Source organism: Rattus norvegicus, chromosome 3 (assembly GCF_021556685.1).
Source record: "Rattus norvegicus strain SHRSP/BbbUtx chromosome 3, alternate assembly SHRSP_T2T, whole genome shotgun sequence".
Lineage (NCBI taxonomy): Eukaryota > Metazoa > Chordata > Mammalia > Rodentia > Muridae > Rattus > Rattus norvegicus.
Genome location: NC_141536.1, coordinates 168,953,735 through 168,979,638, shown reverse-complemented (window position 1 = coordinate 168,979,638; position 25,904 = coordinate 168,953,735). Strand labels below are relative to the sequence as shown.

The 25,904-nt window shown below is 53.3% G+C and overlaps 2 protein-coding genes across 4 annotated transcripts in view; one reads left to right on the top strand and one right to left on the bottom strand.

Annotated features, from left to right (window-relative positions):
- The first annotated feature begins 525 nt into the window (after positions 1-525).
- Positions 526-21,999, top strand: Chrna4 (cholinergic receptor nicotinic alpha 4 subunit). Of its 3 annotated transcripts, none has more exons than XM_087649656.1 (7): positions 526-1,448; positions 2,867-3,018; positions 6,468-6,512; positions 6,589-6,698; positions 11,174-12,551; positions 15,860-15,974; positions 21,807-21,999. In XM_087649656.1, exons 1-7 carry the CDS (start codon positions 887-889, stop codon positions 21,812-21,814), a joined length of 2,370 nt encoding a protein of 789 aa, XP_087505782.1. In that variant the 5' UTR covers positions 526-886; the 3' UTR covers positions 21,815-21,999.
- A 1,510-nt stretch (positions 22,000-23,509) lies between these two features.
- The window catches only part of Col20a1 (collagen type XX alpha 1 chain), a 32,853-nt gene continuing 30,458 nt past the window's right edge, over positions 23,510-25,904 (bottom strand). Inside the window, 5 exon segments of the mRNA NM_001427704.1 lie at positions 23,510-23,730; positions 24,758-24,835; positions 25,218-25,385; positions 25,460-25,526; positions 25,607-25,642. Of these exon segments, the coding sequence (NP_001414633.1) occupies positions 24,762-24,835; positions 25,218-25,385; positions 25,460-25,526; positions 25,607-25,642 (345 nt within the window). The 3' untranslated portion in view covers positions 23,510-23,730; positions 24,758-24,761.

Below are 25,904 nucleotides of genomic sequence, written 5' to 3'. Positions count from 1 at the left end.
AGGCAGATGGCTCCTGTGACCTGGAGGACTCTGAAGGTTCCAGAGCAGGTGTGTGACATATGTATTCACTGTAGGCCAGAGGGCAAGAGAACTAGGTACACTACTGTTGGAGGGGCAGATAGAGGAGGTGGGGCAAGGTGGGGAGATGGGAAAGGGGGTAGGCATGACTACGGAAACCAGACCATGAAAACCACCCTGTACTGTTGGGGTGGGGGTCGGCACAGAAGGCCAGAGGGACAGTCAGCCTCAGAGCCACCATGCCTGGGGACAGAGGGGTATGTGCTATAGGGACAGAGACAGCACTCTCTTGCCTTCTACTTCAGGATTGTCCCCATCTGGGGGCCCGGAGTCGGCTGCAGAGTCGAGGTTGGAGTACATCTAGCTTTTGAGGCTGGGCAGGGTTTCTTCCTTCTTGGGAACACAAAACATCGCCTCTCTTCCCTGCATTGCTGCTCAGACGCCCCCTTCCCTCCCCGCGTGTCACGCTAGGAACCACAACACTGGCCAGTAGCTCGCTGCCTGCAGAGCTGGGGTGGGGAACTGCTTTCATGCCGGCACAGTCCACCGAGAAGGCAGGGGTAGAGAATCTGCACGCTTAAAAAGGACAAAGACGGACCTTGGTCCCGAGCTGGCCCTGCGAAGGTCTGAACACTAGGTTCTTCTCACTAGAAGGGTGGCGCGGGGCCTGGGCGTCGCAGGATGATTCTTGGGCTTGCGGTGCCGGAGGAGTGTAGGAGACTAATGGGGAATAGGTTCTTTCTTCAATGTTGGGCTAAGGAAGGAGACTTGTTATTTCCAAACTGCAAACTGTCACGCCAAGGAGGGGTGAAGTGATGGAGTTAGCCAGTGCCGAACAGGACGTCCTCCTCGCGGGCACAGTCCCTGAATGTGCACCGCAGTCTTCACGCTGCCGGCAGGGTTAGGGCTGGAGACCAGGGTTGGGGGCTCATTTCCAAAAGACGCCGAGATTGATGGAATGACTGCGGAGTACACAGCCCCTCCCCGCAAGTCGCGAGCCTCAGGAGGACACGGAAACTTTACCCCCACAAGGGGCCCGAGCACGGCCTCCACATACCCTCGGGGCCCGGTCCGCCCCCTCCTCCCACATTCTCCCTCCTCCCTTCAGTCCCTCCCCCTCCTCCCCTCTCGCCGGCGGCTGGAGGCAGCAGGTCCGGGCGGGGCCGCGCCGCGGAGCCCACAACCTCGAGCTCCCGCCCCACCTCCGCGCCCCGCGGGACGAGCTGCGGAGCCGGGCTTAGGGACGAGCGGCCGCGGCACGGGGCATGAAGTTGGGTGCGCGCGGGTCTCGGAGCGGAGGCGCGGCACAGCCGGGAGCCGCCCTCGTCTAGAGCCCGCTCGGTGCGCCATGGAGATCGGGGGCCCCGGGGCGCCGCCGCCGCTGCTGCTACTGCCGCTGCTGCTGCTCCTAGGGACCGGCCTCTTGCCTGGTAAGTTTCGAAACGCGAAACGGGCCCTTTTCTCCCGGGTCCTGGCAGCTGGGACTCCGGGGCTCCGGGAGAGGAGGCCCCGGGCTGCGGTGCCAAGCCGCGGGTGCGCGCAACGGGATAGCCACAGAGACTCCTCCACCCACTACAGCTCTGATGTCCTGCGGTGCTAGCTGAGCCAGAGAAGAGGGAATCAGCCTCCAAGTGCTGGGAGAGGGGGTTTGAGTGGAGGCGGGGGTAGGGGGTGGGGGAGGGTGGTCTGCCTGCATTTCGGAGCTGGAACCAGAACCTACAACTAGGATAGAGGTGGAGTCCATCTAGGAGGGAGGTTCCATCCTGCCAAATCTCGCCTTCAGACCGCCCCCATGTCTGCCCCTGTTTTTAGGGATCTGCCCCGGCCCCTGGAGCTCCCACCCTATCCTTTCTGCTCCCAGGCTTCCTCCACCTCTCTTCCTCTCAGCAGACACCTCTAACCCTAACCCGTGCTGGGGCTTCCTGCAGTTGTTTAATCCTGGCCTTCTCACTGAGCAAAGTGGCTTCCCTAACTGGTTGGCTCAAGATACCAGGATGGATGAGGTTGAGGGAGGAGGAGGCTGGGGGGGACCTCTAGGAGTCCCCTCCTGAGGAGTTCCTGTGTCTCTCAGGTGAGCAAGATCCAGTAGACAGCAAAGGCTCCCCTTTTTCTTCCCAACCCCCTCTTTTGATGCAGCAGCCCAGCAAATGGAGGTAGGGAGGCCCCCTAGCCACGTGGGGGGGGCAGGTGGAGAGGACACAGATGGGCTGCTGGCTGGTGGGATGAGGGACCACCCTCTTCATGAAGCAGTGTGGTGCTTATCCACGGCATCTTGTATCCATCTATGAACACAGGGTGCTGGTGGCCCTGAGGGTCTGCAGTCATTGTCAGGGTGTACACTAGAAGCCCAGGCAGCAGGACCACTCCTGTGGACAGTGGCTCAAGCTCCTGCAGCCAGGAGAAGTGGTGCCTGGCCCTCTTTCATTAGTGCGTCCGTCTGTCACCCCCCCTTCCTCTATCCTAGCTGCCCCATACACCTTCTGCCACCACCACCCCCTCCCTGCTGTCACTTCATGTCCTTTGTCTCCGCGGTCACTGGAGATAGGGCACTTCCATCCGAAGTGATTGTCTGCGGGGGAGCTCTACACAATTAATTCAGTGTTCACTGTGTCACTTGTCTTGTTTTCCTGGTGGAGTGCGGGAGGGCCTGACCCATTCTTGGGACCTTGGAAAGGCTTCCTTGAGGGGAAGGGTAGGGGTGCAGGTGAACAAGGCAGCATGCCCAGGACCCCAAGGCGACATCTACCAGGAATCAGAAGAAAGGGCTCTGATGGCATGGGGCCTGGTGTGGAGCTGGAGGGGCAGCCTCTGTGGTCATCTGAGCTTAAACCTTCCGCCTCCCCCACAGCTAGCAGCCACATAGAGACCCGGGCCCATGCGGAGGAGCGGCTCCTGAAGAGACTCTTCTCCGGCTACAACAAGTGGTCTCGGCCAGTAGCCAATATCTCAGATGTGGTCCTCGTCCGCTTTGGCTTGTCCATTGCTCAGCTCATTGACGTGGTAGGTATTGGGATGGCCTAGTGCTACGTAGGACAACAGGGTCACCCTGCAGGAGTTACTACACCAAGACTCCACGTGGCTGGGTTCAACCAAGGTTGCCAGCAAAATGCCATCCTGAGACTAAGCAGGTGCTCAGAACTGGGAAAGGGAGAGGAGCACTGTGGCTCTGGACCTGTTCATCGGATAACTAGTGGGCTATGTTTCCTAAGTAAGCAGGGCACCTTTTGGAGTAAAGATCAGAAAAAGGCTTCTTTGGGTCTAAGAGGGCCACTTCCCTCCTCAGCAGCGAGGCTGTAGAAACTCTGGCTGTGGCATCCTTCGAGTGGCCACTGTGGTATGCTTCGGGCGCATAGATCTCAGGCTGATTCCAGAGGCCACCAAATACAACCAGTGTAGAAAGTGTGGCTTGGGTGAATTGTAGACAGGTCCTGTTTAGTTATCTGTATGTATTCATTTTCCTAGTGAGGGTCCAGGAAGACATGTGTGAGCTAGGCATCTTCCTCCAAGGAATCCTGGAGGAAGCACAGGAGACAAGGTCCTAGCCCAAGGAAATAAACTACAGGCAACTGATCTCAGGAGAGGCTGAGTTGTTTTGTTAGGACCCAGCCTTTCCTGACCAGGCTCAGCTGCCTTGGAGACCAGCCTTGGAGGACTCCAGCTACTGGTTGGTTCACACCTGTATGTCAGTACCACCCAAGGCTCTGCCCTGTTCATTCTGGGCCTCAGCATGGGGTCTCTCCTGGCTGGTAGAGTCCTGCTGGGGAGGTATGACCTTCCCAGTGAGGGCAGTCAAAGGCTATCTGATTTGGTAAGCTTGGGGTCTCCATACTGGGTTATGCTGGGTACGGGAACAGAGCCTGAATTGGAGGAGAGAGACCTATCCCTACAGGGCCTTCAGTGCCCTAAAAACCCACCCCACACCCTGCTACAACGGGAAGTGTTGGCCTGAGGCTGGCACTGAATGTGTTGGATGATTCTCAGCCGTTACGTGTGCTTTCCTAATGTGAGCTGAGAGCTGCTATGCCATCTTTGACAGAGGCAGCAACATCCCAGAGCCTCAGGTTGATGGGATTGGACACAGAGACCTTCCCAGTTGGTTCTACTCAGAGCCAGCCACTAAGATTTTGTTCTCAGGAGGGCCCAGCATTCGGCCCCCTGGAATGGTTTCTACAGTGTCCCTGGCTGGGGGACATCAAGGACAGAGCAGGATGTACAAGCCCCTCAACCTTGCTGAGGTTTGCAAAGTACAAAGTCAAGTCTGGCAGAGGCAATTGTTGGCGGTAGCTCAAGGTTCTGGGGAGGTAACCTCCAGATCTGCCTAAGGCTGTCGAGCTCAGTCTTATGTGCTCACTCTGTCTCTCTGTCTCTCTCTGTCTCTCTCTGTCTCTCTCTGTCTCTCTCTGTCTCTCTCTCTCTCTGTCTCTCTCTCTGTCTCTCTCTCTCTCTGTCTCTCTGTCTCTCTCTCTCTTTGTCTGTCTCTTTGTCTGTCTCTGTCTCTGTCTCTGACTCTCTCTCTCTCTCTCTCTCTCTCTCTCTCTCTCTCTCTCCCTCTCTCTCTCTCTCTGCCTCTCAGGAGACATTGAGGCCCAAAGTACACCTAGCACCAAGATTTCTGTGAGGGACCTGGCACTCAGGCCTGATCATCGCCCCGATCTAGCTAAGACCGCACCGGAACATGTATACACATGCATATACATAGCTCCCAGGCCTGGTTTGAGGATGTCCTAGTGTTTCACCCCACACCTTGCCAGGCAGCTTGACTCTGCTAAAAGGGAAGTGCTGGTTCCAGGTTGGCACTGTACATGTTGGAGGTTCATGGCCACATTTGTGTAGGAAGGTCTACCTGTGTCCGGCCTGTTTTGCTTCCTTCCGCTGAGGGCTGGGATCCAGGTGCCCCGTTGTAGTTGTCCAGCCTGTCTGTGTCCCTTTGTGAGCTAACATATCTACTACAGATGCCTTCTTTGAGGTCTGCATCCAGTAAGTGCTTTGCTTGAATTCCTAACCCCAGAGTCAGCTGTGGAGAAGGCTACTGAATCCCCAGTGGTTTCCTAACCCAATGCTGAGCCCTTGCAAAATGTGCTTCACGGCTCTGCTCTACGTCTGCAGCATCAAAGGCCCCTGAAGTGTGACGGCCTCATGCAGCTGGAAGGGATACACTAGGAAAGGAAGACCCAACCATGCCACAGTCAAATTTATTCTGATGACCCCGGAGGCCTTATGGGCTGAGGCAGACCGCCTTCCATTCCCAGCTTCCTTGGGTATGGGGTCAAGGTCACACAGGGATGAGGTTGCTGCAGACTAGCTCATGCAGGGATGAGCCAGCTCATGCCGGCAGCACAGGAAGCAGCAGCCTATACACTGCTCTGCATTCTGTCTTCTCATCCAGGGAGGGGACTTGGTCAGGCCACTGGGTGACCTTCCTAGGTGATTGTACTAGAAAGGACCTAGGCCTGAGGCTGGGCATTCAGGGGGTGCAGTCTCCCCCACCACATACCAGTTTATAATGACTTTTGTGGGGCACGAGTTATTCTTGGCAAGACACTTCCTTGCTGGATGACTTGGGATCTCCTTGGTTAGGTCCTCTGAGAAGCCTGTTTGTCATGCTTAGGCTGATGAAGGAAAACGCTGGTCTAGATTGGGAAGTAAGCTGCCCAGTATGAGGTGTGCACATCAGACCTTCACGCTCTCTGGCAAGGCTCAGTGCTGTTCCCTAGACTCTGGGCTTGAGTTTGCAGGCCCCTCCTGGGTACTGAGTGTCTGGAAGATACAGCCCTGGCTGCCTCTCTGTCCTCACAGAAGCCTGTGCCTGCACCAGGGCTTGCTCTCCACAAGGGTCCTGTCTGTTTTAGGAGCTGACTGCTCAGAACTTGGGACTCAACCTGCTGTTCCCTACCAGGAATGCAACAGAGGGGCCCATTCCTATGGCACAGAGGGGAAATAAAGGCCTAGGGAGGGTAGGTAAATTGGGGCAGTGGCTGTGAGAGACCTCACAGAGGAAACTATGGCCTAGATCTCCTGGTTGTTACATAGCAACCTTGAGGTGAAACTACCAGAATTGTCCCACAATGTCCACCCTGGCTCTTGTCAAGACCTCCCCGGCCAGCACATGGGTTTCATCCACAGAGGGAGAAGGAGGGAGAAATGTGGGTGGGAAAGGCTGTCAGATTTCTGGGAAGAAGACTCAGTCTACATGGAGCCTGGGGTCCATTTGGGGCTGAACTGTATCCCCCATGTCTTTCTGGAAAGGTTCCAGGGTTCTTGTCTCCTATCCTTGGCTCCCCATAGGCTGCCATCCCGGCTGTGGCATTACCTGAAGGGCTGAGGCATTCCTTCTCTCCTGATGTTTAGCACTGCTCATCCATGCCTATGGCTAGCTATGGATAAGTAGACCTAGGCTGGAACATATCTGTTACTGAGGACCTCAAGCTCCTTTCTTACTTGTGCCCTAGGACGAGAAGAACCAGATGATGACAACCAACGTGTGGGTGAAGCAGGTGAGTGGGGAGGGCGTGCCCGCCTCTGCCCTCTGCCCTACATCCATCTCACACACGTCTCTCCACTCCCACCCAGGAGTGGCACGACTACAAGCTGCGCTGGGACCCTGGTGACTACGAGAATGTCACCTCCATCCGCATCCCCTCTGAACTCATCTGGAGGCCTGACATCGTCCTCTACAACAAGTAAGCCATGTGGGCCCGGGGTGGGGGGGTGAGCTCAGGACCCACACATCGAGGAAGCTGCTAGGGTCAAAGAAGACCAAATGGAGAGGAAGCCCAATGGCCACCAGCACCTGGGATTACCTGCTCTGGGGTCTGGAGAACTTCTAGTTCTGCTGGTCTCCTAAGAGCAGAGAATGGATTCGACATCCTCTTCTGGCAGCGACTACCAGTATCCCATCTCAAGCCGGTGTCCTTAACCCCCACCATGCACAAGTCACAGTTTGGTTGACTAATGACGCAGGGGACTTTGGGAGTAGGTAAAGAGCAAGAGACGTGGCTGCTCTATAGAGCCTCGCCTCCGCTCTTCTTCGTCCTGCCTTCGTGCTGTGTATCCAACACTGGGCATTGAGCCAGTGGGCAAACCTGGTTCTCAAGATCAGCTCACACCCTGTCTCAGCTCCTGGAAGCTAAAGTCCACGTGGAGACAAATCCAGTTAGTGGTGACAAGACAGGGGGCGAGCATCTTCACACTTCTCTCCCGGGGAACCTCACAAGAAGACCAGGACTGGGAGCAGCTGGCTTCCTGAGCTGAGTCTCCCCGAGGTGATGCTCTATTCCCTCAGGGTCTGGGTGGGCAGCAGCTTCTGCAGTGCTTACAGACAAAGCAAACAGAAGCTCTTCTACCCCCTAGTCCCAGCCATCTGCCAGCAGCCCCCTCCAGCCCCTGGGGTGCCCGTCTGACCTACAAATGCTCCTATTTGATTAAGAATGACTGGGATTCTCTTCCTCTTTAATTGAGCGGAGTACTAGCCACATCCGCGGCTTGTAGAAGGCACTGAAGGTGGTTTTCCAGAGTGTGTTATGGGTGGGCTTAAGGAGGAGCATATGTGTCAGAGAATGGCAAGGTCTACAATTCCTGCTCTTCCTTCAGAATGGCTCTCTGTCTTCTGCAGCAATCCAGCTGAACCTTGAACCCTGGAAGGCTTCTAGCTACTGGGTCTTTCTGGGGTCCACACTCTGCTTGATCCTCCCTCAAACCCTGGGATCAAGTACTGAATCTACTCTGGGCAGCCTGTTGGACCCATGACAAGGAAGGACATGCATTTCCTGGGTGGTATTTGTTAAGCAGAGGACTAGGTGGAGAGAGCCCAGTACTCAAGCTCCTACAGACAGGCACCCAGTAGTTTCCACCCCTCTAAGGTCACCTTTTTATCTCTTCTACCTGCTAGGATACTGTGAAAGGGGCAACCCCCCCCCACACACACACAGAGACCCTTTTATGGGGCTGGGATGAGCACTTGAGGTCTATCTGAACAGGACTTGGAGCTGGCGAGGGTTGATAGGACTCTGGTACTAACAGGGAGGAAGGCCATTTCCAGCAGCTGCTTGCCAGATGGCTGGTCCCAGTGCTGGATACGGGAGTCCCCACTCTTTTGTTGATGTGGGGCTCCCTCTCCTGGAAGCCCAGAAGCTCTCCACCTGGTACAGGGCAAACAGTTGCCTCTGGAATGCCTCCTCATGGGATGGGGCCTCTTAGGGGTAGGCAGGATCTGGGACCCATTCTCTCTCAGCTACTGGCTAGCTCATTGAATCCACTAACACACACTGGATGGCTCTAGGACCCAAATACTTGTGCTTCCTCTTATTTCCTGGGGACTCTAAGGTGCGGAAACTGAGGATCCATCATCCTCACCCTGCATCAGCAGCTTCGGCCATGAAATGTTGACAGCCTACTTGAGGAAACCTGCTGTCCTAGTTCATGGCTGGGCTGCCAGTGGTCCCTGAGACAGCAATATCCTTTGGGCATTCTGAGAACCTTACCCTTGGCCGCACGAGAAGAAGGAGCAGCCAGAAGTAGGACACAGAGTGCTGAGCCCTGTGGACTTTACTGTCACCTTCTCCACAACTGGGGTTTCGTGGCAGTGCCATATGGAAGCAGGGCCAGAATTTGAAGGAGCTGGGCTGCACTGCAACCCTCAGAGAACTCCAGTGCACTTGGGACCTGTCTGCAAACACAAGCCCAACAGCAACTCCAGAGGGAACAGAGGGAGCCGTACACTCAGGTTTAGATGCTCTGGAAAACTCACAAGGGGAACCCAGACAGGCTAGGCAGGGCGGGGAGAACAGAGAATGGCGAATAGTACTGGTGAAGGCAGATGGAACCACGGTAACCTGAGCTCTGACTGCTGAACCCCATTGTGTCTCCAGGGTAGGAAACCTAGACCCAGCCACCCAGACTGCAGATGGGAGCCACCGATTCAAGTGAGCCCCGAGGGCCTCCTGTCTGCCAACTGGTTGCAGCCTCCCCTGCCTGCCCTCCAGAATGTTTACAAGGCGGAGGATCCACTCTCTGGCTGTGGGAGAATTTAAATTTGTGCCTGGAGTGTTTAGGCTTTGATTTTTTGGAGAGATGGGACCGAGAGAGGGAAACAAAACCAAGCCTGAATCTGCACGGCCCGAAATGCGCCACAAGATCCACCCCCATGTACCCGGAGGGAACCTCGGCTTCTGTAGAAGCCAGGCTGAGCTCTGTGCACTGTGCAGCCAGGAACCTTATCAGGGTGCATGTAGAGAGCGGCGTTTCCAGTCCCTTCCACATGCAGCATGACTACCGGTGACACTGGCCCAGGGTGGGTTAACATGCTGGAGGGTCCAGGGTTGACACCCAATGAGATCATGAGAAGCTCAAGTCTTCTGGACTTGGGCATGGTACTTCAGGATTTTGGCTAGCAAAGGAAGAGCCACTAAAATTCCCAGGAGGCCACCATGGGCCCTGGTCTAGACCTGATAAAGCTCATCAGGATAGCAGGGCCAGTTGGCTGATGAAATTCACGGATCCTTCTGCCTTAGAACCTTGAAGGATACTAGCCAATGACCCGGACCGGTGAATGGAGGTGGGAGAAGTAATGGACAGAAGGGGTCTGGACTGCTGGGTGAACAGAAGGTTCTGGAGTCTGTGTCTCTGAGCTACACTGTCTTATGAGTGTTGAGACCAAAGGGATGTGTGCGGGTGCCATTACTGAGGGATTTAATTAGGCTTCAGAGAGCTCGGTAGCTATAAATTGAGGTTTCCCGTCAGTGTTTCTGAGCTGAAGCTGGCAGGGTTTGCCCAAGCGCGTTAGCGCATTGCACTCTCACGGTCTGTGAATGCTAATCTAGGGCCCGGCCTGTGAAGAAGCCAAGGCCTAAAGAGTGGCATCGCAGCCCAGGTTCCACAGGGCAAATAGAATTGAGGCTGGGCTCTGAAAGACCAGTTCTGGGGAGGGCTGTGGAGGTGAGCAGGGTGAGGAAGGCTTCTTGAGAGCAGCTTCCCGGTGTCAAGTTCCGATAATGGGTAAACTGAGGCACAGCATCACTGCTCGTGAAGCTCAGAGGCCAAGGCTGGAACTCTGCTCGAGAGGAGGGGCCTGAAGGACAGCAGCCCCGGGTTCCACTGCTTAACCTGACAAACATCCCCCAAGGCAGAGAGAGGCAAGAAGCCAATAATCAGACACTGGAGGCTGAATTAGACAGCTGGAGTCCACATCCAGACTCTGCCATGACCTGTAGTGAGGTGGCCTCCAGTACTTGGAGCCAGTGGAGAGGAAGATACCTTAGTCTCCAGTGGCAGGAGGTCAGGGTTGATCCACCCTGAGTTTGCGCTTGGTCCACGGTGTTTGTCCTGGGAGTGACCGTGGGCACGATGCATTGTTATGTGCATGCCTGGGTCTTCTGTATGGATAAGATGGGCAGAGAGGCCAACTGGCCTCCAGCAAGATGATCCATTAACCAGGACCCGATGAGCAGCTGTTTGATGTGAGGTCCTTTTCATGGGTGATGGGGACGAAATGTTGCGTATCTCACCCCTCTGCTCCTGGGCCCAGCAGGTACCTATTCTCCTGGATCAGGCCTCTGGGTCCTCTTGTCCTGTCACTGTAGACACATACTCTCCATGCCCAGTGAGCTTGCTATGGTCCTGCAGGGACCTCCAGGATATCCATAGCACGCTCCAGGGTCTAGTTGTCAGCTCCTAAACTGAAAAGGACAGGCACCAGCCCCTCCCCTCGGTCCATGAGACACTCAGGTGGAAACCAGGGGAAGGCAAAGGGAAATTTCCACAGTGCCACAATAAGCAGAGGTGACTCAGGCCCCTTGGAATGGAGGTACAAATGCAAATTCATGGAGGCAATGGGTGCTCAGGAGAAGCCAGTGGTTTGGTCCCACCCTGCACCTTCGTAACAGCAAAGAACAAGGACTGTAACACTAACTCTGCTCACTGGGCATGCGCACCATTCATCCCTGCCTTCTCCAAACCACCTGCCACCTTGAATCAAGGGTGAGAAACTGAAGCACCCAGGTGAGTGACGGCCCAGACCACACGCACCACTACACACAGTCCTGCACCGTGTGGGTGGCTGTCAGAGCTGTCGGTACAGGCTGGGAGGTTTTCTCTGCAATGTTTATGGGTGTGGTCCATGGAGGGGCAGAACTCATTGCTTTCTCTTGTTTCCTGCCAGTGCGGATGGAGACTTTGCAGTCACCCACCTGACCAAGGCCCACCTGTTCTATGACGGAAGGGTGCAGTGGACACCCCCAGCCATCTATAAGAGCTCCTGCAGCATCGACGTCACCTTCTTCCCCTTTGACCAGCAGAACTGTACCATGAAGTTTGGATCCTGGACCTACGACAAGGCCAAGATTGACTTAGTGAGCATGCATAGCCGTGTGGACCAACTGGACTTCTGGGAAAGTGGGGAGTGGGTCATCGTGGATGCTGTGGGCACCTACAACACCAGGAAGTACGAGTGCTGTGCCGAGATCTATCCTGACATCACCTATGCCTTCATCATCCGACGGCTGCCGCTATTCTACACCATCAACCTCATCATCCCGTGCCTGCTCATCTCCTGTCTCACCGTGCTGGTCTTCTATCTGCCTTCAGAGTGTGGCGAGAAGGTCACACTGTGCATCTCGGTGCTGCTTTCTCTCACCGTCTTCCTGCTGCTCATCACCGAGATCATCCCGTCCACCTCGCTGGTCATCCCGCTCATCGGCGAGTACCTCCTCTTCACCATGATCTTCGTCACCCTCTCCATCGTCATCACGGTCTTCGTGCTCAATGTGCACCACCGCTCGCCACGCACACACACGATGCCCGCCTGGGTGCGTAGAGTCTTCCTGGACATCGTGCCTCGCCTCCTCTTCATGAAGCGCCCCTCTGTGGTCAAAGACAACTGCCGGAGACTTATTGAGTCCATGCACAAGATGGCCAACGCCCCCCGCTTCTGGCCAGAGCCTGTGGGCGAGCCCGGCATCTTGAGTGACATCTGCAACCAAGGTCTGTCACCTGCCCCAACTTTCTGCAACCCCACGGACACAGCAGTCGAGACCCAGCCTACGTGCAGGTCACCCCCCCTTGAGGTCCCTGACTTGAAGACATCAGAGGTTGAGAAGGCCAGTCCCTGTCCATCGCCTGGCTCCTGTCCTCCACCCAAGAGCAGCAGTGGGGCTCCAATGCTCATCAAAGCCAGGTCCCTGAGTGTCCAGCATGTGCCCAGCTCCCAAGAAGCAGCAGAAGATGGCATCCGCTGCCGGTCTCGGAGTATCCAGTACTGTGTTTCCCAAGATGGAGCTGCCTCCCTGGCTGACAGCAAGCCCACCAGCTCCCCGACCTCCCTGAAGGCCCGTCCATCCCAGCTTCCCGTGTCAGACCAGGCCTCTCCATGCAAATGCACATGCAAGGAACCATCTCCTGTGTCCCCAGTCACTGTGCTCAAGGCGGGAGGCACCAAAGCACCTCCCCAACACCTGCCCCTGTCACCAGCCCTGACACGGGCAGTAGAAGGCGTCCAGTACATTGCAGACCACCTCAAGGCAGAAGACACTGACTTCTCGGTAAGTCCTTGCCAAAGGCTGTGCATGGGAAGTGTCCCTGGCCCAGATAGGATGGGATGTCTTGTGTTTCCCACACATGATCCAGAGACCAAGGGCCCAGACAAGCTGCGCACCTTGAGGGTACAAAGTGTAGTCTCTGACTAGCAGGCTATATAGGTCCCCAAGGCCACACTGGGGTTAACACGACACGGTATAGCTGGTGGACTGTAAACTGAGATACTGTCCTTTTATCCAGGTTTCTCAAGTGGCAGGTCGAGAGACTGTTTTTAGCACTGTGGTTCTAACACCTACAAGGTCTTCCTTTGAAGTGTTCAGACTGTTACTGGCTACCCAGGCCTGGGTGACAGCCCATGTCCCACACAGGTCTTCCTGAAAATGCAGTGGGGCTGCTGCTGCTGCTGCCGACCTGTAACCCCAAGAAGAGCTTTCCCCTGGATTCCCACCTGGTAAAGGGTGGTCCTTTGAGTCCTAGCAAGGTTGAGAGGGCATAGGGAAGAGAATGGAGCTAGCAGAATCTTTGCCCACCCCCCATTGTTCCTTTTCAAGGTTTGTGGAGGGCGGTGGGGTGAGGACATAATGCTGCCCCACTGCGGGACTCTCTAGAACCTGGAGGCCGAACACAGGTGCTTAGCCAATCTACCTGCACTCGTTCCTCATGGTTCAGGCTCTAATTCTAACAGATGCCTGAACAAGAATGTCCCCGTTCTTCTGTATTTCCTAACCGAAAACAAGTGCTCCTGCACTTTTCCCCGATGGCAGCTCTGGTGAACAATTGGACTGGGCAGCAGTTCCAGCTCTGTCTGACCGTCTTCCCTTTCACATTTGTCTGGTTGTCACAATAAGTCTCCAGGACTGGGGTCTAGGATCAGATGATCTGAGATACAGGACTCCTGGGGCCAGGCAGATTGCTTGCCGAATCTGGGTCTGCCTGTGACAGGGTATAGAATCGGAGCCTCTGAGAGAGGTCGGGGAAAGAAGGCCTTAGGAGAAGTCCTGCCCTGGTCTGCCTTTGTCTCTGCTATGCCACCTGAAATGTCTGTGGCATCTGTTCTTTACGTTGACCTTGCCGAGGCCTGGCATTGGTCATGGCCCCTCCTGAGACCTCTGTTTGGTTAGCTTCTGCTCATCTTCCTAACCTGGGGTTTGCCTGTTGTCCACTCCCAGACATTAGCAGCTTTTTCCCTGGAGCTGATAAGCCCTGGAAAGAAACGAGGCTGATGTCTCACATCCCAGCAGTGGGTCCTGGCTCCCACGGCCACTCACCCCCTCATTGAGTCCCTGGAACTTGTGAAGCCATTCTGGAGGCCTCTGGAACATTCTGGACCCCAGAGACCTGTCTGCAGAGAAAGTTTGGTTCTGGGGCTGTCTTGATGCAGCTCTGGGGTGGAGGGAAAGCTCCAGGCACTGGAGTGAGGCCACTGAGGGAGGATGGATATGACAATTTTAGCTGAAATCCTTCCTGAAACCAGTGCATGTCCAGCACAGTCCCCTGGCTGGGCTTGTGACCTCCTCCATCTCTGTTGGCCTGCTGCAGCTGCCTGACCTGGTTCTGGCCCTGGGAAGCTCTCTGACTTAATAGGGACAGGACAGCAGGGCTTTGGTCCATTGCTGTGGTGTTTCATCTTCCAAGTCTTAGTCCCAGGTACAGGGAGGGGAAGAGGAACACCAGCCATTTGCTCTGAGGAGCCCTTGAGGTGCACTTTATTTAACAGAGATCTATTCATCTAAGTGAAAGTGGCTACTTACTTTTGGCTTAAACCAACAGGATACTTATGATTCCTTTGAAAACTCAGGGTAGAAGCCCTTGCAACTGGGACAGCCAGTCCAAGTGTTCCTCGTCTGGGTTGAGCTCTGCTTACCACATCTTACTCCCTGCCGTTCACAAAAACTGGTTCAGGACCCCCACACGCCCTGTCCCTGGTACAGCTCTGCTCAAGCTTTGAGGTTATTAAGAGCCCTTTTAGATAAATGATGCTCTCACAGGACAGTGAGGAGGAAGGAGCAAGACAGTGTGTGACAGCCACCCTGCCTGGAGTACAAGGCTAGATCTGCATGCAGAAACTGCCTTCAACACAGTGCTAATTCTCAGGCCTAGTCAGACCCAGGCATTAGTCTCCCGAGTCTTTGCTTCTGAGAACTGCTTGAGGAAGTGGCTACCTTGCATCAGCCCCTGGCAGAAGCTAGAGTCCACACTGTGGGATCCAGAAGACCCTGTAGTCTGAGCCAATAGACATTTGGACTTACTGTCACCACATGCTATATAGCACAGTCCAATGAGGATTGACTGGGTGGCCAAGATGGTGGCCAAGATCTTTCTTTATGTGTGTGTGTTGCCACTGCTCACCCTCTGTCTCTGACCCTCCTCTCTCCATGGGACATCTCCTGGCATCACTGCCTCCACACCATTGCCTGCTCAGACTGACTATGCTGCCCATATAAAAAGTAGATGTGCATAGTCAGAACCAGACCAGGGGACAGTTGTGCACTTAGCCCTTGCTTTTGGGATGGCCTTAGTGATCAACCCATTACCCACATGTCCTGGCTCTTACCTTCTGCCCTAGGACACATGGGTGACATCCCTCTGAGACCCACTTTTCCTCAATTTAATGTTATGCTATGTGTATGGATGTTTTGATTACACGTATGACTGTGAACCACATGCATGCCTGCTACCAGCAGAAGCCAGAAGACTGTATCAAATCCCTGAAACTGGAGTTACGCATGGTTGTGAGCCACCAGGTGGGAGTTGGGAATTGAACCCGTGATGTCTTGAAGAGCAGCCAGTGCTCATAACCACTGAGCCATCTCTCCAACCCCTGGACCCACTTCTGACACCTGCACTGTGAGAAGGTAGACTTGGCCTCTGTGGTGCTACCAGCTTTAGAAAACATAAGACAAACTTCATCTTGAAGTCATGGGCCTGTGTCTGTCCAAAGTAGGCCTGAGGAGCTCCATTTTGAGTTTAGGCAACCTGCCAAGCAGGTAAGACCAGCTAGTGTACAGCACGAACCCCAAGTGTTCTGTGGCAGTGTGGACTACCAGAAAGCATTCAAATGAGTCTGAATTCAAAGGCCCCACACATGCAGCTCATATGGGTCCACCCCATAGGTTACCTCCCTCTGTCCTACCCTGCAGCAGCTGCTCTGACCCAGCTGATTATCTGAGCATGCTCTGTCTTACCGAATTTGTGTGTAGATGTGTGTCTGATGGGAAATGCAGAAACTGTGGCTCATAGTGCCAGGTTCTAGAAGGTTCTCTGGTTGCCCATGGGATGTGAGAGCTAGAGTGACCCATGTCTGTGTTTGCAGGTGAAGGAGGACTGGAAATACGTGGCCATGGTCATTGACCGAATCTTCCTCTGGATGTTCATCATTGTCTGCCTTCTGGGCACTGTGGGACTCTTCCTGCCTCCCTGGCTGGCTGGTATGATCTAGGGACGTGGTGGTGCCCAGCTCCCACATCTCTGTAGGGCCATACGACTCGTCAGTCACCCACATCTTCCAAACCGGCTGACCATGAGACACCTAGGAGAGAGATGATGCTTCTTGGGAGCTGGAAGTTGGCCCTGGTTCTAGTCAGACTATGGGCCTGGTTGGAGAGAAATGAGGGCTGATACAGTTGCAGGCCGAGTCCCCATTAAAGTTTCTCCAGAGCAAGTGGCAGTCACTCCCTGACTTACAGACAGCACACACCCATCTGTGTCACAGAGAATGATCCCGAGTTGATCTCAGTTGTCCTTTGAGGCCATGAAAAATTCATCCACCTTCAGGAACCAGAGCCTCTCATGCTGTGGGATCAATAAGACCAGGAATCTCCCACTGTGACTCTGCTGGCCACACCCTCTCCCTCCCCCAAGAAGTGGTCCCTCATCCCTCCAGGTTGGGCTACTCTCTAACTCAGAGGTGTCAGGTGTGAGCCCGGGCAGGTTTTTATTTTGTTTAGGTTGGGACAAATTGGTGTTTAGGTTGGGACAAATTGGTGAGAAACAGAACAGTGAGCTATATGGATGGGTCCCACTCACAGGAGAACGAGTTCAGGTCCTCACAGGTAGACTGAAGCACCACAGGAATCCTGCTTCCACCTCAGGGTCACAGGGCTCTGTGGTGAGCATTTCCTAGGGTCCAGAGACCCCAGGAGGGCAAGAGCATTAGGAGTCTCAGGGTTGTGATGGAGCCAAATCATGTCCAGGGCCTGGACATCCCCTCATGGATCTTCCTTGATATCCCTGTATGCTTCTGCCTCTCTGGGATTAGAAGGCTGAAGGTAAGACTTCTCATCACAGTCCTGTGGTATGGCCACAGTTCCTCCTCAATACGTCTCTCTAGACCAGCAGGAGTGATGGGAAGCCCCTTCGATGTTGTGGAATAGGGTGAGCTGCCAAGAGACTCTAAGAAAACAGGCCCTCGACTCATTGTTTGAGGGGCATCGACCAAGGGTCAGGGGTGCCTCACCCAGTCTGCCTTGCACTTAGGTTGTAGGGAAGACCTGAGGGGCTCCTCTTCCCCTTCCCAAGATGGCACCAGGCAACCTGGAGAATCCCCAGTGGTGGGAGAAAGATCAGTACCCAGCTCTATGAGATTCTATTGGGTGAAGGGCAGGACATGGGAGACACCCAAGAAATCGCCCCATGTCATGGTCCCAGTTGCCCCTCTGCTGTCTCCACCAGCCAGATGGGTTTCCCAGAGCTGAGCCCTACACCCTCAGCCAAGTTGTTCTAAGCCCTAAAGCTGAGGTCCCAGTTTGGATAGTCCTGGGGACTGCAGAAATGAAAGAACATATGAGCACACCAAGCCTCCAGTAGGTATAGCTGTTGCCCTCATGGTATGACTTGCCCATCCCAGCTGCATGAGGATGTCAGGAAGGAGGTAAGCCAGAGGACCAGCACTGTCCCTACCTGACTATCTGCAGGGAAATCCACCTTTAAACACAGAGCTGCTGGGCATCCAGGGTGCTGGTGGGAAAGGAACCCCATGCTGGAAGCCCCAGAACATTCCTGTGTACAGGAAGGGGATGCAGAGGCCTGGGCTCTGAATCCTGGATGTTCCAGGTCTTCCCTAGAGTCCTAAAGGCATCAAGGATCCCATCCGCCATGTTTCAACCTGCCCTCCACTGACTGGCTAGGTCACCACCCCCTATACTGGAACTCTGGGGATGCTGCAAGATAACCCCGCTGGGGAAATTCATGCCAGAACCTGGGAGTCAAGGGGAACACAAGCCCCAGTGATGAAGGCGGCAGATAACACCTGACAGTTGCATGTGTCTCCAACCACAAGAAACGCAGACAACAGTAGAGACCAGGGAAAGGCCACAGTGACACGGAACAGAACTGCCGTGCTATTCTCTTCAGGGCCAGGAAAACGGAATGGCTGGGGTGCTCCTGACAGGCACACACCCAGAAGCCAGAAAAGGAAAATAAAGCACCATGTTCTCCCCATTCCCACTCAGCCGGCCTTTTGTCTGCCCACTTCCAGTGTTGACATACGGTCAAAATGAAGTACAATTAGGGCGAATGCTTGACCCAAGGCCTTTGAACCTGTGAGCGTTTTAAGGACAGAGACTAGGTAGCCCCGGTCTCTCTGATATGTAGACATTATCTCCCAAAGCCCCCAGTCCTCCCATTCTACCCCGTCCCATGGACAGCAGCAACTCAAATGTGAGTCTTGAATTGCAGTTCAGCTCGTCATCATGTCTGGGATCCCATATCGGACTCTGCGATGTTTGGCTTCTTTCGCTTGTGTGGCCAAGGCTCATCTGCAGTGTTGTGTGCAGTAGACTCATTGCTGTTGTGTGCTTGTTGGTTCTTAGTTGTTGTTTCTGTCTGAATAAACCGAGTGGTGGTGTCTCCCCATCAGCACGTGGCCCTGTCTTCATTTCCAGGAGCTGTGGAATACCTGTGTTCATCTCTGTGGGCGTGTGTTGCCATTTCTCTTTGTGTTAATAATGTTTCTTTGCTTTCTGTATGCTATGATGTCTTGACATGTTGGGGGCCTATCAGACTCAAGACTGCTGTTTCTACAGCTGGCCAGTTTCTAGTGCTCAGGTTGCTTGGAGCCTACCCACGTTCATAGCTGATGGGCCTCCTGCAATATTCCTTATAAAACTTACACCAGAGCCAGCCACAAGACAACTAGAGGCCCTTGTGTAGCCCAGAGCCTGAGGAAGTGTCTAGACTACCACAGGCTGTTTCCTCTGTGCACTCTGAGCTCCTCACAAAATCCCCCGTGAGGGTGGGGCCACCTCATTCCCTCACATCCCTTCCACCTACTGATGGAGCTGGTGTCCCCTTCTCCTGGGAAGTTGCCTAGCATGACATCTTCTTGGTAACTGCAGCTGATACCCATCCTGTGGTGCCATCAACCGCATAGAAAGACCCTTGTTTCCCTGGTAAGCTAAGATCTGGGTCCTGGGGGTCCAGCCCACACAGATGATTGATTCATCCTACAGGTTGACCGTGACCTCACTGTTGCCATAGCTCTTGGGCTCGGGTGCCTTTCCACTAAAAAACATCTGTGAGTCCACTGCTTTATACTCTGGGTTTCCTGCCACCCAAACAAACTAGGACACACTGGCACAGAGCCACTAGCTGGTCCTGGAATTGTCCTGACCTTTTAGGGGAAAACCTGAGGATCCCTGGTATGTGTCCATCCTGTGTAAAAGAGTTTTTTTTTCAAAAGCTATGTAGAACATTCCTGACTCCTGCTGCTTTATTCTAGTCTCTTCTATTTCAATCTGTAGAAAAATGCCAGTTGCGGCTCCCCAAACTGATTTGCTGCTGACCCACAGCTGGACGCACACCACTCAGGACACATTACCAAGGGGAAGGATAGAATTATCAGGCCCTGGGGTTTGTACTGGGATTTAGATGGTTCAAAGCACTTTCCACTCGGATGTGCTGTTTACAATGGCTGTTTGCAGGTAGAAGTTTCCATTACTTTAATCCTGTCTGACATTTCTTGCTATTTGCTGGCCTCACAGGTGGCATACAGCTATAACACAGAGACCGTCAGCACGCCTACATACACTTTCTTTCTCATTGTAATTGCCTATGTCACCAGTACCCAGAAGCCCCCACTCTCCACTGTGTATCCGTTTCTGCATCTGGCTTGTGTGGGTTCCATACTGTGGGCTGTGCTGCTGTGCCTGGCTTTCCTCAGCTTGCTTGGGATTCATCTGTTTACCCTGACGAAGGGCACAGGGTGGTGATGAAATAGCAGTTCTCACATGCTTGCTGTGTGGCTACTACACCATTTATTCACCCATTTTCTTCGCGATTGGACACGTGTGTTGTCCCAGTTTGTCACTGTATGAGCACTGCTGCTGTGGAGGGGGTATGGTGTGCATACCAGATTTTCATCCTAACACCAGGAGGGCGAGACATAAGAATGAAGGGATCAAGGCCTCCCTCAACTACATTTTGAGTTTGAGGCCAGATTGAGCAATGTGAGACTTTGTGTTGAACAAACCACCACCACCACCACCACCAGGGCTGGGAGGCAGCTCAGTGGGTAAAGTAAGTGTTTGCTGTGTAACCATAAAGAGCCGTGTTCACATCTCCAGGACCCATATAAAAGCTGAGAATGGTGGTGACTGACTATAACTCCTTAAACATTTTCCGCAATTTCTCTCAGTAAAGCAGGTCCCCGGGGTTTGCTGGTTGGTCAGTCTAGCCAAACTCACAAGCTCCAACTTCAGTGAGTAACCATAGCTCAAAAATGTCAGGTGGGAAGAAACAGACATCAACTTCCTGCCCCCACAAACCACACACAAGCACACACACCACACACCACACACACACACACACACACACACATATACAACCATCATCACCACACACACACACACCATCACCATTACACACACAACACACACATATACACACACTACACACATATACACACACTACACACATATACACACACCACACATATACACACACACCAAACACACTATCACCACACACACCATTATCACACACACATACCATCAGCACATACATACACACACATATACACACCATTACCATACACACACACTATCACCACATACACACCCACCATCACCATACACACACACCATCATCACACACACATAAACACACACATATACATACACACATACCATCACCACACACACACACACACACACACACCATCATCACCACACACATACACACACACACACACACACACTAATAATGATTGTAGTAATTTAAAAATAACGTGTTTCTCGTAGAAAAATATACAATACTAGAGAAGACTTGAACACCATTGTCTGCTGGCCTGGCTAGCATTTCTAGAACCTTCTCTCAAACAGCAGAAAGCATGCTTATTCTTTTCAAATGTACAGACCAGTCATGACAGACCATGTGCAAGGCCAGAAAGCAATTGTGACGAAATTCACGACTAGGTTAGCAGTATATTTTCCTGACTAGTGAAGAACCAACCAGAACACTGTGTCTGTGTTTCAGAGGAATTTAGAGAGTATGTCTTTCCGTCAGTGAAGCATATTTGCAGCAATTTCTGCCACACCAAGAGATTTATTGTTTAATATGTTCTAAACCCTCCACGGAGAAAAGCCTGATCTAATCAACCACTCTGGACACTTGCTCTTTTGGTTCTTATTCTAGAAACTGCTCCTTGCTTATGGCAAACAGTTGTAAAACAAAACTTTCCCTATTGATTGGAAACATCACTGTGCCTCCGCCTCCTGAGAACACGACACCCTGCTGCCTTCGGCACTCGTTCATTAGAATAATCTAGAATGGTCTTAGCTGAGACCGCTGCTGTGTGACTGCCTGAGGCAGAGGGGGTTGCAGTGAGTCTGCTCTCACCATCCCCAGTCCTTTGAGTTCCAGTCCATGAGTACCCACAGGTGTTGTGGTCCTTAGAATATCGTCCTGGATATGAGATGTGTTTCCCTCTGCCCCCTGACTGCTGCCTCAGAGTTCGTTTGTCTGGTGGTTTGGCCTGTAGGTTCTCCCAGCAAGGGTTTCTTAATGAGTGTTCCCACTGTCTTTACCACATGTGACACTAAGGACATATTTCACAACCTAACTATTGACTCTCGTGGCTATGTCAGTCTGAGATCTGAGATCTTCCTCTGATGTTCCAATCTTCAAAGCCTTGTTACCTCAGGATACCGGCTCCACTTATTACTGCCTCTCTCCTCTAGGCCTCATCACGAGGCTGCTGTCAACACGTTCCCTACATCCCTCCTGACTCGGGCTCACAGGCACTGCTCTCCTCTGATCTGCAGCTTGCTGATGGCTTCGACAGTGTTCTCAGGCTCACGTCTCCTGCTGACTTTGTTTCCCAGTTTCTTCTCCGCACAAGTTGGCCTCCCTTCATTTATTCCTGTTATTTTGGGCTTCGTGTTATTAATATCCTTCCCTGCCTCTGTGGCGCATTGTAAGTTTTAAAAATTAATAGACCAAAGAAAACACAAATTCTTCCTCATCTGATACAGACTGTTCATTTGTCTCAGTGCGTTTGCCTTGGATGTTTCCTTCTCTTTGCATGCCCTAAGCCTGCATAACAATGCTGTTCATGATTGGACTGTGAATGTACATCTATGTACATGTGTATGTGTGTTTTAGAATGCATTTATGTGTGTGTGCACAGGTCCAGGAGGAAACTACTATTGTCTTATAGCAGCTTCCTGAGGATCAATGCTGTACAACTGTGTAAACACATGCATATATGCAGTGTCACATGTACATACAGACATGCATGCATGTAATCACATGCACAGGGACAATGCTGCACAGCTTTGCAAGCACATGCATATATGCACTGACATGTGTACACACAGACATGCATGCATGTTATACACACTTGTATGTGTGCAGCAGTATATACAGAGACATGTGTCTACAGACATGTTTATAGAGACACACATGTACAGAGACAGACATGTTGTATACATCCATTAATACACACATGTACCTGTGTGCCCACATATGCACACACATATATCTACACACATTGAGTTGTGGTAGACTGTTCCTTTAGTCAGTGTCAAGCATCTCTTGTCCCTTAACTTTCACCCTTCCCCCAGTGATGTGGGTTCCTTCTTTGTGTCTGGGCTTTTCATGCTTGGCCACACAGATGGGAGCAATGGGTCAATTACTTAATATTTGTGGAAAGGGGAAACAGATTCCTGACTCTTAGCTGGGCCAGGATTGGGAATGCAGGTGCCATGAGTTCATGCCGTTCCAGATCCTTGTCTGACACAGACAAGGAAGGTAAGACAGGAGGACTCACACGATCTCTCTGAGGATGGTGACAGAAACAGGGCTGAGGTGCTGTCAGGGGACAGACAACCTTGCTCTGAGACACTGAAGACAAGGAACCAAAGATGCCAGTCTTAAAGTAACATCGCCCTGCTGGGAGGCGAGCATGGATGCTGGGAGGCGAGCATGGATGCTGGGAGGCGAGCATGGATGCTGGGAGGAGTGGAGGTGATCTGGACTCCTTGGACTAGGGATGCGGTGATTCAGGACAGAAGCAAAGGGGACTAAAAGAGACAGTGGGGTTGAAGCTAGGGCACTGTTCTGAGGGAGAGACTATCAGGAACCCTGGGGAGAGCTCAGCAGATGTGACAGCACATGCAAAGGCACAGGGTAGCCATAGCAGACACTCTGCTGTGCTCTACAATTGGCAGGGGGTCTGGATTTCACACTTAGAATGACAAGGATTCCTTAGAAATGAAAGTCCTGCCCAGGTTTATGCCTTAGTGGGATGGCGGTTAGCAGGGACTAGCAGTGAATGATCAGGTAGTCTGCTGCCTTGGGTGAAGGATGAGAACACCAGCACAGCATACAGGCCGCGTCTTGGTGAGGTCCAGAGGAAGGAGCCTGGGCTTTGAGGAAGCCCAAGAATCCTGGAGGGTTTGGAGTGAGAAGGTGGGGAGAGTGGCAGGAGATGGCTCCCAGCAGTGATCAGACACCTCACAGAGGCTGATGAGCTAGCACAAGTTTATCTGAACCTGGAAATGCTATAAAGAAGGGGCTTGAGGAGGAGCCCCACCCTCCTCCCTTCCGACTCCTGCCACTTCAGGGTCTTCCTTTGGGTTTCCTTCTCTGCCCCTGCAGAGCACAGTTGCTCTCAGTGTTGAGACAAAATTATGGATGATGGTGCTGGGGAAGGACGGGGCGAGTTGAAGTGGCAGAGGGAAGGTCCTGGAGAGAGAAGAGTAGGCACTGCTGGACTGCAGTCTAGGAGACGGCGGCCCAACCTCCTCACACACTGAGCTCAGGCTTCCCCTGTGTGGTGAAAGAAGCTGAGGTCTCCACACCCCAGCTCTTATGACAGGAAACAGAGCAGAACCTTGAGTTGTTCTCTGGTCTCAGGAGCAGTTATAGGGTTGCACTCAATGCAGGACTCTAGCTTGTCCATAGGTAGCTCTCTACTCCTGCCACTCACTTTCTGTCACGCACACCCCTGAGCCTCTGTGCCTGCTGAGTCTGCCCCGGTATGCCTCCAGCTCCATCATGTACTTGAGAGCAATACTGTTTCACCCACCTGTGCCGCCGTCTGTGTCATATGAACCCACCGGTGCTCACCTGTGCCACCTATGCCACCTGTGCCATATAAATCCATCTGTCCCACCTGTGCTTAACTGTGCTCACCTGTGCCCACTTGTGTCACTTAAACCCACCTGTGCCACCTGTGCTCACCTGTGCTTGTGTTCACAGAGCTCACCTGAGTTTATCTGTGCTCACACCCCACCTGTGTTCGTGGTACCCTACCCCACACTTGCACCTAGAAACACCTCCTCAGGCAGGTTTGTACACAGGAAGCTTGCTCAGCACATCCTGAGATAGGGAAGAGGTCATCTGGTGCTGCACTCTGTCCACCAACTCAGAACCTCCATAGTGCTCTGTCTCAGGCCTCGGGTGCTCTCACCTGGCCGGGTGCTCACCGGAATGCACCCCTGAGGTCCAGTCTCTGTAAGCACCCCCTCCCAGGATCCGTGAGCACCCACACTCCTGCAGCTCAAACCTCTCCTCCACCCTGTGTCTCCTCATACTCGCAGGCCCAACCAGGGTCTGCAGGACAACCAGCTTCACAAGCACCAGCTCTACCCCACTCTTCTCAGATGGAGACAGCGCCCTCTCCCACTCTCTTGCTGTTCGGCCCATGCAGATCTCCCCTCCAGCTATCCTTCCTTCTTGCCCCATGGCTGGCACAATGACAGAGATTCACCTGTTCACTCCAGGGGCTCTGGGGTCTGCACCTCCTGCAGTACAGGTTTGCTTGTGTGGCTGATAGCCACAGGCTCACCTGAGAAGAAAGGGGGACAAACAAGGACTGGGGACGTAGCAGCTTCAGCTTCTCTGATCTGTCTGTCAGAGGGAGGCTGGGTTCTCTTGGGATGAGTGTGAGGCTCGACCCTTGGCTGAAGGCTAAGCGCCTATGGTACCAGGACCATCAGGAACTGAGCCCCATTAGTGTGGGTTCAGCAGCCAGAGTAGACTCTGCAACGTCTAAATGAGGTGCCCATTAAGACATCTTTGGGGTAAAAGAGGCTGATGAGGAGGAAACACATACACACAAATGCACACACGCACACGCACGCACATGCACACACGAACACCCATGTGTGTGCAGGGAACCAGCCACTGTCTACCTCTAGAATCCCTTCCAAGAGCAGGAAGCCTGATACCTTCATCCTCATGGTGGAGGATATGTCCCCAGTCTCCAGGAAGTAGAGCCTTGTTGTGTAATCCAGGATCTATAGCTCTGGGTCTGCTTAGCTTGGCTGTCTCTGCCATGAAGGGCATCGGGGGACGGGCATTCTCATGAAGGAAGGAATTCAGCTTCATCACGTGTGCTGGGGAAGGAGACATCAGTTGGGGCCCAGCCTCACCAATAGGGGTGGGGTCCGGAGGGGAGGTTTTCACTCACTCCGTATGGCTGACTCGCAGGCCTGGCTCACCAGCTGGAAGATGGTGGCAAGGGACTGTGGCTCTCCCTAGAAGGAGGACATGATTTGGGGACTCGTGGCAGTTGCCACAAGGGAGTCCCGATCCCCAGATTATGGGACTCACCCACCTTCTCTCCTCGTTCACCTTTGGACCCTGGTAGACCCTGTAGCAGGAGGTTAAAGGGAAAGAGCTGTCAGGATAGAGGCAAGGAGTCGCAGGCATGGCAACCTATGTCAGGCTCGACTCCACAGGGGTTGTGGTGCCAAAGCCCCAACCCAACTGCCAAGCTCCAGAAGTGTTTGCCCTCAGCGCCAGCCCAGAATGAACAAGTGAAGCTGGACATCCATAGCAGGGACAGTCCCATGTGGAGCTGGGAATGCTCCACCTGCAAAGACCCTATCCCCGGCTGGCATTTTGTACTGGGA